The sequence below is a fragment of the Oncorhynchus nerka genome, linkage group LG9b, assembly GCF_034236695.1.
Source record: "Oncorhynchus nerka isolate Pitt River linkage group LG9b, Oner_Uvic_2.0, whole genome shotgun sequence".
In the NCBI taxonomy this organism is placed as follows: domain Eukaryota; kingdom Metazoa; phylum Chordata; class Actinopteri; order Salmoniformes; family Salmonidae; genus Oncorhynchus; species Oncorhynchus nerka.
The window spans coordinates 22,093,639-22,105,334 of NC_088424.1; the positions used below are offsets into that span (position 1 = coordinate 22,093,639).

General features: G+C 39.5%; 2 protein-coding genes and 1 long non-coding RNA gene across 3 annotated transcripts; 2 read left to right on the forward strand and 1 right to left on the reverse strand.

Annotated features, from left to right (window-relative positions):
* Positions 1 to 455: 455 nt before the first annotated feature.
* Positions 456 to 1,203, forward strand: LOC115114846 (E3 ubiquitin-protein ligase RNF152-like). Its single transcript, XM_065013607.1, has 3 exons — positions 456 to 880; positions 962 to 1,075; positions 1,200 to 1,203. Exons 1-3 carry the CDS (start codon positions 456 to 458, stop codon positions 1,201 to 1,203), a joined length of 543 nt encoding a protein of 180 aa, XP_064869679.1.
* Positions 1,158 to 8,869, reverse strand: LOC115113946 (glutamate decarboxylase 1-like). The gene is made up of 15 exons (XM_029641880.2): positions 8,770 to 8,869; positions 8,084 to 8,230; positions 5,967 to 6,209; positions 5,705 to 5,795; positions 5,291 to 5,403; positions 4,946 to 5,061; positions 4,780 to 4,859; positions 4,628 to 4,682; positions 4,224 to 4,338; positions 2,904 to 2,970; positions 2,605 to 2,683; positions 2,331 to 2,480; positions 2,141 to 2,248; positions 1,956 to 2,045; positions 1,158 to 1,784 (listed from the first exon to the last, which is right to left on the reverse strand). The coding sequence occupies exons 1-15, from the start codon at positions 8,864 to 8,866 to the stop codon at positions 1,587 to 1,589; spliced, it is 1,749 nt and encodes a 582-aa protein (XP_029497740.2). The 5' UTR covers positions 8,867 to 8,869; the 3' UTR covers positions 1,158 to 1,586.
* An 885-nt stretch (positions 8,870 to 9,754) lies between these two features.
* On the forward strand, positions 9,755 to 11,306 carry LOC115113947 (uncharacterized). The gene is made up of 3 exons (XR_003861169.2): positions 9,755 to 10,005; positions 10,244 to 10,328; positions 10,541 to 11,306. It is a non-coding gene; the product is annotated as an uncharacterized LOC115113947 (long non-coding RNA).
* Positions 11,307 to 11,696: the final 390 nt, after the last annotated feature.

Here is an 11,696-nt window from a genome sequence, read left to right on the forward strand (position 1 = left end):
TATCCTTACACACAGTTTAGACAGGCAGCCCAATCTAAACTTTTTTGACCAATCAGCTCTGAAAAATATCTGATTTGATTGGTGGAATACCTGTCTTTAGACCAATCAGATCTTTTTCAGAGCTGATGTGATTGGTCAAAAGGCTGATTGGTGGAACAAGATCAGAATTGTGCAGCCTTAATGCTACTGTTTGTTTCTGACACCAGTGTTTTGGACAGAGCTCAGTGGGCTGGATTTAACCAAGTCTTTTTCCTTTTTCAGTATGAGTGATTTAATGAGGATTACTGCATCACACACTGACTTGACAAATGTCTTCTCTCTAATAGGGTAGATGGAGCCAGTCATGGATTTAACTAAGTACTGTGTCAACACAACTGTAAAGAAGAGGTGAGACCAAGAGCATGAAATGTCTGAGTCTCCCTCTGGATGTGCAATAATCCCTAATCTGCATATAAATGCACACACACACACTGAGGGAACAAGACTGTTTGTGGTTTGACATCTTGTGCCTGACATTGACACAACAAACCAAACTCATGATTATGGAAACCGTCTCACAACGAAACCTCATGTTAGAATGTCAGATCTGTCTGAACTGCTACAATTTGCAGTACAGGCCCAAGCTCTTGGACTGCCAACACACCTACTGCTCTGTGTGCTTGACCCAGATGAAGATGAGCCTGAGTGAGCTGCGCTGCCCCTGGTGTCGCTCTGTCACCACCCTGCCACCTGGGGTCTCCGTCTCCCAGCTCCCAGATGACCCGGACATTATGGCCGTCATCTCTGTCCCATCCCCCCCGGAATACACACCGGTCTTCTTCAAACAGCTGCTTAGTAACACCTGCTACCTGTCTATAGACCACCAAGAGAGGGCCACAGTGTCTGGTGAACATTCAGGTAGGCACCTGCAGGCTGGGCAGACAAAGGAGATGTCTCCAGTGCCTGTGTCTGACGAGGGAAGGCCAGGGTTGGGGGAGGAACATGGGGAGAGGGAGGAAGGTTGTTGTAAGAGCTCGTTCACGACCAGGGCAGGCTTAGTGGTTCTTCTGGGTTTTGTCCTACTCTTATGTACATTGTACTGTAAAACATGCAGTACAAAAGCAAAAAAAATTGTATTTATGTTAATTGACATGAAAAACATAACTGACGCATTTTAGAGCTTTGTGATTGTATTTGTTCAAATCTGTCTTCACCTACAGATGATGTTGGACATTTTAGTCAAATGTAACATTTTAGACCACACACGATGACAATATGATAAACACTAACAACCCATCAGTTAATACAATTACAGCATCAACTGTTGCCTACTTAACATTGATATTTTAAAATGTCAAACTTGAGAAATTATATTTTAAAAATTAAACCATGTTCATTGTCCTGTTAGATACAATATTGTTGTACACAAAATGTATGTAGAAATTAACTGACTACCTGAATCTGAAATACAAATATTTGAATATTTTAAAAATTGAATATTTACGCAATAAAACATTTGAGAATAATTCTAAACGCATGTTTTAAAGTTGATCTGAGCCACAATCTGATTCATAAAGTGGTCTAAATCCTGATTCACCCAACCCGATTCATAAATCGGCTTCAGTCCTGATGCAGATGTCATGACCAAGAGAAGCGATCTCCTCCAAGAGGTAGTCCACATCCTCTGTCTGTGTGGCCGGGTTGGAGAAGACACATCGGAAAAAGTTAACTTTGTCTCCGAGCGGCTGATAGCCAATCATGGCCATCCCCTGCTCCATCATCTTGGCTTTGATCTTTGGTGCCACCTTAGAAATCAAACAGTTATTTAGCTCTATAGAGTATGAACAGAAGTCAATGTGTTGCTGCTAGTAATGAAGGATTACATATACAGTATCTAATGGATAAAGAACCACAAAGGTTGAATTAAGACGCATCTAATATATCACTAACATTAGAGATCCAAGGTGTAGCATTACCTCATGGAGTCTCCTGTTCCTCTCAGGACCTGGTGACATGTTCCTCAGACTTGGTGGGATGTACCAGAAGCACACGTTGCTGTGTTCAGGCTGCATGGGGATGTATCACAGATAAAAGGCTTACAACGATTCATCTCACTGAGGAATTATTCAATGGACAAGGGACTTTAAAAAAACAGACTTACTTTGCTTTTGAAGACGAGTTCAAAGTCTGGTCTTTGTTTGAGTTTGTCAAACAAGTGCTCAGCATTTTCCAAACATTTATTGACCTGTGATTCAAAGCCTTCTGAACCCTAAGAAGAGAAATATATGAAGTTAGTTTTATTTACCAGTTGATAAATAAATATATAAAATCCATGTGAGTATGTTACATACCTTGGCCTTCCACATGAGCCAGAGCTTGAAGACATCAACATGCCTGCCACACTGAATGGTCTTGTCTCCGGTGTCATAAGAGGTGTCGTAGTGCTTGTCAGTTTGGAAAAGGTATTCAGCACACATCTGATTGCAGTCTTTCAAGAGGCCCTGTGAGTGAGAAACCACTGACTACATTATGTATGTGTATTTCTGAATGCGTGCAAATTGTAATTCAGGGTGGAATGTTTTGGTAGTCTTGATTTTTTTATATTCATAGCGTTAGACTACACACCCTTTTCTTCACCAGTATGGCTGAGCATTGCAGCGGAGCACCCATCATTTTATGAGGGTTCCAAGTCACAGACCAGGCTCTGTAATAAACAGAATTCAAATAGACCTGCATGTAAGATCCAATCAAGGCAGAACTGTTGAGGGTCAATTCCATTTCAATTGTGAATGGAAACAAAAAACCCAAAATGTAATTGATCCTGGCTGTATGGTAGAGTGAAATTCAGAAATCTATTATCTTTTCGGAGAGCTGTAAATGTTGGGTGTCCTTAAGTCTCTGTTCTCTCTGGTTACAGTACCTACCGTTCAATCCCTTGTAGTTTCCCACGGTGCAGGTTGGACATCAACAGTCCTCCGCCCCAGGATGCTTGTTAAGAAATAAAGAGAATTTTACTCTAAATACAATCTTATCTTTATATATTTAATATTTTACATGCAGGGTTGTACAGTAGCTTACTTTCTAAATGTAATCCGTTAGTTACCTGTCCAAAATTGTAATCAGTAACGTAACTTTTGGATTACCCAAACTCAGTAACGTAATGTGATTACATTCAGTTACTTTTAGATTACTTTCCCCTTAAGTGATATTAGAAGAAGACAAAAATGTATGTTACCAATTGATTGACATCTATTGCAGGATAAATCAATGTTAACGTTTACATAGCTGGCCATATATTGATGTTAAATTTTACTTCATGGGTTGTTTATGTAGGCTTCTTCTAACCCATCGCTTTCTACTGCATATAATAATAGGATTCAATTATATATTTACATACATACATCCTACATATACATATATCATTTATAAATCCAGAAATGGATGTAGCAACTACAGATTGCCCCTTTGTCTATCAAAAGTGTGCGAGATTGAGCATGTCTCCATTAGGTCTATGGATTTTTTATTTTTTTAAACGCATGAATTAGATTTAGCAAAAAAGCCCCACATATATTCCATAGGCTGGGATCCACACTATGCAGCTGTTGCAAGACCGCATTTTTCACTGGCTGTCCATTAGTTTAAAAAACTGTGTACAGGCAGTTTAAACTTCTTGAATTCAACCATTATTGGGTTCAAATACACATTTAGATTTGTGAACAGCCATCCTCAACAACCACAATCCGTAAGACGCAAAGAGCTAAATGAGAGAGCAGCAGTGTGATTCACATCAATGCGCTACTGTATGTAGGTATCAATAATAAGTGATATCCGTATCGCCGTAGACTACACCACTGCTGTCATCCTTACCCCCAAGCGTTTATTCAAATTGGATAATATTTGGATGCCGACAGCAGTCGCACCATTGGAAGACATAGCTTGGACTGTAGCCCACAAAAGCCTGTTCCTGCTCTTTTCCCGCGTTCCGTCAAACACATTTATTGTGTCGTCATAGTAGTCTCTGATTTATTGTCAGACTCGCTCAGGTGGAACAAACTTGAATTTGCGATTACATGTAATCTGTTACTCCCCATCCCTGTTTATATATAACACATTCTTATGGGGACGGTTTCCCATACACAAATTATGCTTAGTACTGGACTAAAGCATGCCCAATTAAAATATGTCAGAAATAAGGCTAAATGTGTGTCCGGTAAGCCATGATGGATGCTATAAGGTAAATACATCAACATGCAGCCAGAGTCCATGGCTCTCACAGATGTCTGCGATGGCATTGAGAGGATCAAAGGCTCCGTACACAGTGGTGCCTGCTGTGGCATTGATGTAGAATGGGACACAACCCTGAAGAGAGAGATGACAAGAATCATGATGAGTGTATTGACCTGTTCCTGTGAAATAGTCCCTGCCAACACACTGGAGCTCTGGTAGCTCCTTTTATGCACCAGACAATGTTGTTGACTGGTAAACAGAAATTCTGATTTGAGCGTATTCTGTTGGGGGTGTCTGTTTCATCCTAATTTGACTAAATCCATCCCTGGCTGGACGTACTGTGTACAGGTATGCTTCCGTGTATTTAATTCACAGCCCTGTATCCCTCAATTTGGCAAGAGAAGACTCATTCATCAATTACCTGATCTTTGGCAGTAATGATACTTGACTCCAATTCTGCAGTGATCATCTTTCCCCTTGAATAGTAAAACAATGACATCACTCATTTAGCTCTGATGATATTGTCAATGTTCACGATCAACAAATGCAAATCACACTCCCCTCCTTGCTTACCGGTCATTACATTTCACCACCACAAAATTTTCACTTCCTATCCCAAGGACTGCTGCAGATTTCTTGACTGAATAATGACTCTAGAATAGGGAAAAAGTATATGTCAGTACATGTTTATAGATAATATGAATAAGCATGACCTAACGTGAATACTGGTGATGCGTACATGTGCTGATGTGAAGAGGATTAGCCTGGGAAGAGCAGTCATCCCTTTGGTCTTCACTTCAGGGAAGAAGTGGTATCTGGCCAGTAGTACACTGTACAGATTGGACATGGTCCCACCTAAGGAAATATATACATATTGTATTATAGATGGATATCTCACTAAGAGATTGTCTTAAGCTTATAATTTAATTCAACTTCATAACAACTAAACAATATATCCAAAATTAAGAGGACGAAATTAACCAATTCAATGGAAGTAACAAGGATAATTGTATCACAGTGTATGTTTGTCATTGGCTACATTGTTTGTATCGATAGCAAGGTCGGAATGTAGCTAACACTGTACCTGGACAGAACACTCCATCCCCCTCTTCCTCTGACCAACCCACAATCTCCTGCATCTTCTTCAGTAGAATCTCCTCCATCAGAATGAACACTGGGGACACTTCATAAGTAAACCTAGAAAAAAGGTTTAACACATTGTTTTACACTTTATCTCATATTGCAGAATAACATTTACCAGAGCACACCGTAGGCCCTAGTGTCATCTGGGGCCATACGCGTCAAACGCCTCAGCATAGGAGTGCTCATACAGGATCAGATCCACCCTGTCTATAAGATCAGAACAACTATTCTGAGAAGCTTGATATATACTGTTCTCTGGTAAATGTCAGATATGTTCTTAGGCAAATGTCATTCTGCAATATGAGGACTTAGTGAGAAATTAGATTTTACACCTTAGGGATAATGTAAATCTTACATGTTTGTGTTGGCAGTAGATGTCAGCCATTCCCCAGCCAAACCGATGACATCCAGACCTGATGACAGCTGATTGAAGAAGCGTGGGTGACCTGTGGACAGAGGAGGACATTCTGGAACATTATACGAATCTATAATGTCAATAATGTCAGCCATTGCCTGGACAGAAGCAATGACTTACTTATACATGGTGTACATGTTTTCTACCTATAGTACATTTTTTGGTAAATTTTCGGAAAAACAGTCAACAGCTCTTATGGTACCTGTTTTGACTCCATACTTCAAGGTGTCCCTGCAGTCGACCAGGAGTTGTTCCAGGTTCTCGGGCTGGTCTGGGAGCTCCAGACTGAAGCCCTCCAGGCCCTCTCTGAGTTGGTGAGGGTGGTGGAAGTCCAGGACTTTGGAGCTCCGTCTGAATGACTTGCAGACATAGCTGAGGAGAATGTTCACCAGCTCTTGGAAGAAAATGTTGGTTGTGTCCTCACCACGGAGAGCAGGGAGTAGATCTAAACATAAAGGGACACGTTCAGGGCTCATTTTTTCAATGGTAGCAATTGCTCCCAACTTGCAATAGTTTGTAGGAGCACCAGAAAACGAGATTCATTTAAATTGCAGCCAAGTTGTGCATATAGAACATTCCCTGGGATTTTTTATTTCAGCTAATGAAACATGGGACCAACACTTAACATGTTGCGTTTATATTTTTGTTCAGTGTATATATATATATATATACACATATATACATATACAGTGCATTCTGAAAGTTTTCAGACCCCTTGACCTTTTTTCACATTTTCTTACGTTACAGCCTTATTCTAAAATGGATTTCATTATTTTCACCCCTTCAACACACACAATCCCATAATGACAAACCAAAAACAGTTTTTACATTTTTTAGAAAATGTATTAGAAATAAAAAACAAAAATACCTTATTTATAAAAGTATTTAGACCCTTTGCTATGAGACACGAAATTGAGCTCAGGTGCGGCCTGTTTCAATTGATCATCCTTGAGATGTTTCTACAACTTGATTGTAGTCCACCTGTGATAAATTCCACCCCTTTAGGTTAATTTAGTCATATATGCAAATACTCCCAGTGTATTCATGCAAAGGTAGCAAAAATAATTATTTCTTTTAACACAAAGTATTAAAAAAAATACCTGATACCATTAGAAAATGTACATATGAGTGCATCCTAAGAAAAAAAGTGAGATTTTACAATATATTGAATACCTGAATTCCCATCAAAATCCCTGAACTCCAGTCATTATATATATGTCAGTAAAATGTTTATGTGATATAATTCAGTCAATACTTGATGTATTTTAAAATGTTTACACGTTTGGAGTATCTTCATCCATTGTCAAACTGTTGCATTAATTAGAATTGTTAAAAAATAAATTAAATAAAAACATCTCAACAACCTTGTGGTTGATTTCTCCCTAACCATCAAAATAGAGCCTTGAATCTCATAGTGACGTACCTGACTGTCAACATTGGTCATCTAGCTAGCCAGCAGGGTTGCATTACAGATAGAACAATTAGACAGATATTTCACCGCATGTTTGTTTCCACTTACTACCAAATATGGTAGTGAGAGGAAGGTTAGTTGCCAGCAGTGGGAGATGGAATGAGATGATTTTTTTTGTCTACATTCTGCAAACTTTCTCATCGATGAAACATTTGATCTCAATACAATTTTTTGTTCCCAAAAATAGAATAGGTTACGAAAAATGTGGATCAAGTTCAGTAGACTTTACTATTTGCCAAAGTAAAAAAAAAAGTTGTTTAGAAAGAGTGCGTAGACAAATTGAGTTATAGAAAATACTTGACCGAGTAGGCGTTCCCCAACGAAAATATGCGCTAGCTCGTGCTTGGCTCTGCCCACCATGACTCATTTGTTAACGTTTGAAACGACAGGCTGTGGACTATCTTGTTTTTATAAAGATCTTTGGTTGCATCGGTTTCCATTGGACTAGACCAGAGTTTGCTAGGCTGGCAAACTATTTAACGCAGATTAGGTAGTGAATGACGATGGATACACAAGCAAATGGTACAGAACTCTTAACAAAATCATATTTGGACATTGTAGTGGCTATTTCTGTTTTGTTTTTTTGCTTAGTGACATTTAGAATATCATCTTTGTGGATTTATTTATCTACCGTATTCAGGTTTCCCACATTCCACTGAGATACTGCGAGGATCTGCGCAGTCGCGGAAACGGAGCCTCGCAAATAAAATTTCTGGTCACAGATTAGGAGCCACGCAGTATCTCGCGGGAATTTGGGATTTTGTCAGTTATTTTTCATACCGAAACCGGATTAGATACATAAATGCCCACATATGATGTTGGGCTGTTTTTTTTATTTTATTTTTTACCTTTGCTGTAGATGCAACTGAAGTCCTTGGTTATGCTGCAGGTGTTATCACTTGCTGTCTGTGGAGGGTTGATGTCAGATGAGCTTCTGTGCTGTTTACTCTCTGCCAAAACCTGCCCACCTGGTTTAGCATGTTCAATTATGCTTTCTGGAACAATTAAACCCAGAGTACATGATGATCCAATACAATATTGACATGACTATATTGTCATGTGGAATTCTTTGAATTTTGACATTAGGCCTGTATCCAATATATTTTTATTTATTTAACTAGGCAAGTCAGTTAAGAACAAATTTACAATGACAGTCTACACCCCTGGACAAACCTTCCCCTAACGACACTGGGCCAATTGTGCACCGTCCTATGACACAGCCTGGGAACTAACCAGGGTATGTAGTGACGCCTTAGACCGCTGCGCCACTCGAGTGGTCTATATGTTGGATATGTTTTTTTTTGCATACCATGTGAATCTAACATATTATTCAAATAGATATACTACCATTAATAAGTTGTCATACTTAAAGATATCATAAATGAAAATCTGCCATGCCATTCAAAATACATGAAGAGTATAGCCAGAAAAAGGACAGTTATTTGACATTTTTAGCCCCCCCCCATCTTGACATAACCCATAGAGATACCATACAGATACATCTAAATAATTGATATGCTCATTTGACTCTGACCTGGTAGCTGCAAGTAATCCATAATGTGTCCACATATGTTTGAGTTCTGGGAGTGAAGTTTGTCCAGTATCTCACTGTTCCACTGCTGCCCCTCCATGAGATGCACCTGGAATGGTTTTGTGGAATATATAACCCCCTGGAGGAACTAGGCGTGGTGGTGGGCGCATTATGACACAAGGCTATTCAACCTGAATGAAACAATGCTATTCCAAAAACCTTTGAGAATGAGAGCCTCCCCAAAATGTTTCTGACAATCACTAGCTACCACATCAATTCATTATGATCTCGTCTGTCTTTTTTTGTCCTTTTGTGTGTAATTATTTGGCTCAAAATATGTTTGTGTGTGCTACTCAACCCGCATACAGCACTCTGAAGGATAAAAAAAAGACTTGTGAATGTTACCTGCATTTGGTCTGAGGACACCATTGAAATATTTTATTAAAACTGGCAACTGGATTTATAGGACAGCAAAATTGTTATTATTGCTTTGTGAGAATGCATGACTCCCTGTCAAAATAAAGGTTAAACAAAATGAGCTCCCACTCCTCTCACATGCTAACCTTTGACATCACCTACTAAGGAAATGACCTTGAAGACAGCATTATTGGCAGTTAAATGCAACAACCTTTCATGGCATTCAGTGTTTACATAGCCTTTAAAGTAGACATTCACTTTTTAACTTCATGATTTAGGCTATATGGTAGGTACGTGTGGCGTCATGTAATATTTTGCTTTCAGATTACAGCTCCATCCACTTTTCTTTTCAGGTGATTATCAACTATATATAACCATTTCAAGTTAGTGGCAAAGCATTATCTTTGCATATGAAAACTCCAAGGACTGCCTTAGAAAGCTCTAATTAAAGTACATTTTATTTTTGCAAATTTCAGGACTTAGGATAGGCTACTGCAGTAACTGTGGAAGACAGGTTACAGAACTGTATCTCCTGCCGCTATGTAGAGGGATAATTTGACTGTGCTCGTGTGTCCTATTTAGACAACCTGGTGAACTGGTTTGGTTGGTATGTCAGTACTTGCAAGAACTTGAAAACATTTTGTGGGCTGACATGCATTCTGTAACTCACGACTGCTTCTTCAACTAAAAACTTCAACCTGGACTAAGCCCATAAGATTGTCTTAAGATATTTTCAGCAACGTCATGCAGGAACTTCTCCTTAGGCTGCTGAGCGATAAAGATCTAGAGGTCAACATCCTTGCCAGTCCATACCAGATACAGGTTTGCTCATTATCTAGGCTTCTTTAATTTTTTTTGTTCAATGACAAAAATGGTTTCTTGTACTTTATCCTTATAGTCATACGCAGGGTCTTGAAGGACACGGGCACACACAGCACACACAGGGCAGGACATGACCAAGTAGTCTTTTGACTTTTTCAGTATGAGTGATTTTAATTACTTAATTAAATGAAAATTACTGAATCACACACTGCCTTGACAAATGTCTTCTCTCTAATAGGGTAGATGGAGCCAGACATGGATTTAACTAAGTACAACACAACTGTAAAGAGGAGGGGAGGCGAGACCAAGAGCATGAAATATCTGTGAGTCTCTCTCTGGATGTGCAATGGTTCCCTAATCTGCATATAAATATATACACACACACACACACACACTGAGGGAACAAGAATGTTTGTGGTTTGACATCTTGTGCCTGACATTGACACAACAGACCAAACTCATGATTATGGAAACCGTCTCACAACAAAACCTCATGTTAGAATGTCAGATCTGTCTGAACTGCTACAATTTGCAGTACAGGCCCAAGCTCTTGGACTGCCAACACACCTGCTGCTCTGTGTGCTTGACCCAGATGAAGATGAGCCTGAGTGAGCTGCGCTGCCCCTGGTGTCGCTCTGTCACCACCCTGCCACCTGGGGTCTCCATCTCCCAGCTCCCAGATGACCCCGACATTATGGCCGTCATCTCTGTCCCATCCCCCCCAGAATACACACCTGTCTTCTTCAAACAGCTGCTTAGTAACACCTGCTACCTGTCTATAGACCACCAAGAGAGGGCCACAGTGTCTGGTGAACATTCAGGTAGGCACCTGCAGGCTGGGCAGACACAGGAGATGTCTCCAGTGCCTGTGTCTGACGAGGGAAGCCCAGGGTTGGGGGAGGAACATGGGGAGAGGGAGGAAGGTTGTTGTAAGAGCTCGTTCACGACCAGGGCAGGCTTAGTGGTTCTTCTGGGTTTTGTTCTACTCTTACTTGTGTACATTGTACTGTACAACATGAAATGCATTTACAAACGGTTCACCATGATATCCTGTGCCTAAAAGACTGGATACTAATAAGCTGTTTGGAATCTTTCTATCTCACTCCCAAAAATGACTGGACATTGTCACAATGCCAGTATTCAGGCTATTTCTTAACCAGAGATAGTGCTGTCATACTGAGGGAAGAAATGGTTGTTATACTTTGTTTTAGGAATGTGTACAGTTATAATGATGAATTTGAATTTTTCAAAGGATTTTTCATATTGTTGTGCAATTAAAACAATATAACCAATCACCATCATTCCAGCTTCTCTATTGTGATTCATTCAAAAAAGAAAAAGAAAATCCTTTTTGTGTTCATTCATATGAGAAACATAAAAACTGACCCATTTTAGAGCTCATGATTGGATTTGTTCAAGTCTTCCCTTTTACCTACAGATGGTAGTGATGGACTTTTTAGTGACATTTTACTCTGAATTTTAGGCAACACACAATGACGGCAATATGATTAAACACTTTAATAACCCTTCAATTGATACAATTACTAAATTACAGCGTCAACTGTTGCCTACTTAACATTAATATTTTGAAATGTTTGAAAATATCAAACTTGAGAAATTATATATAAAAAATTCATTCAGAAAGTATTCAGACCCCTTGACCTTTTCCACATTTTGTTACATTACAGCCT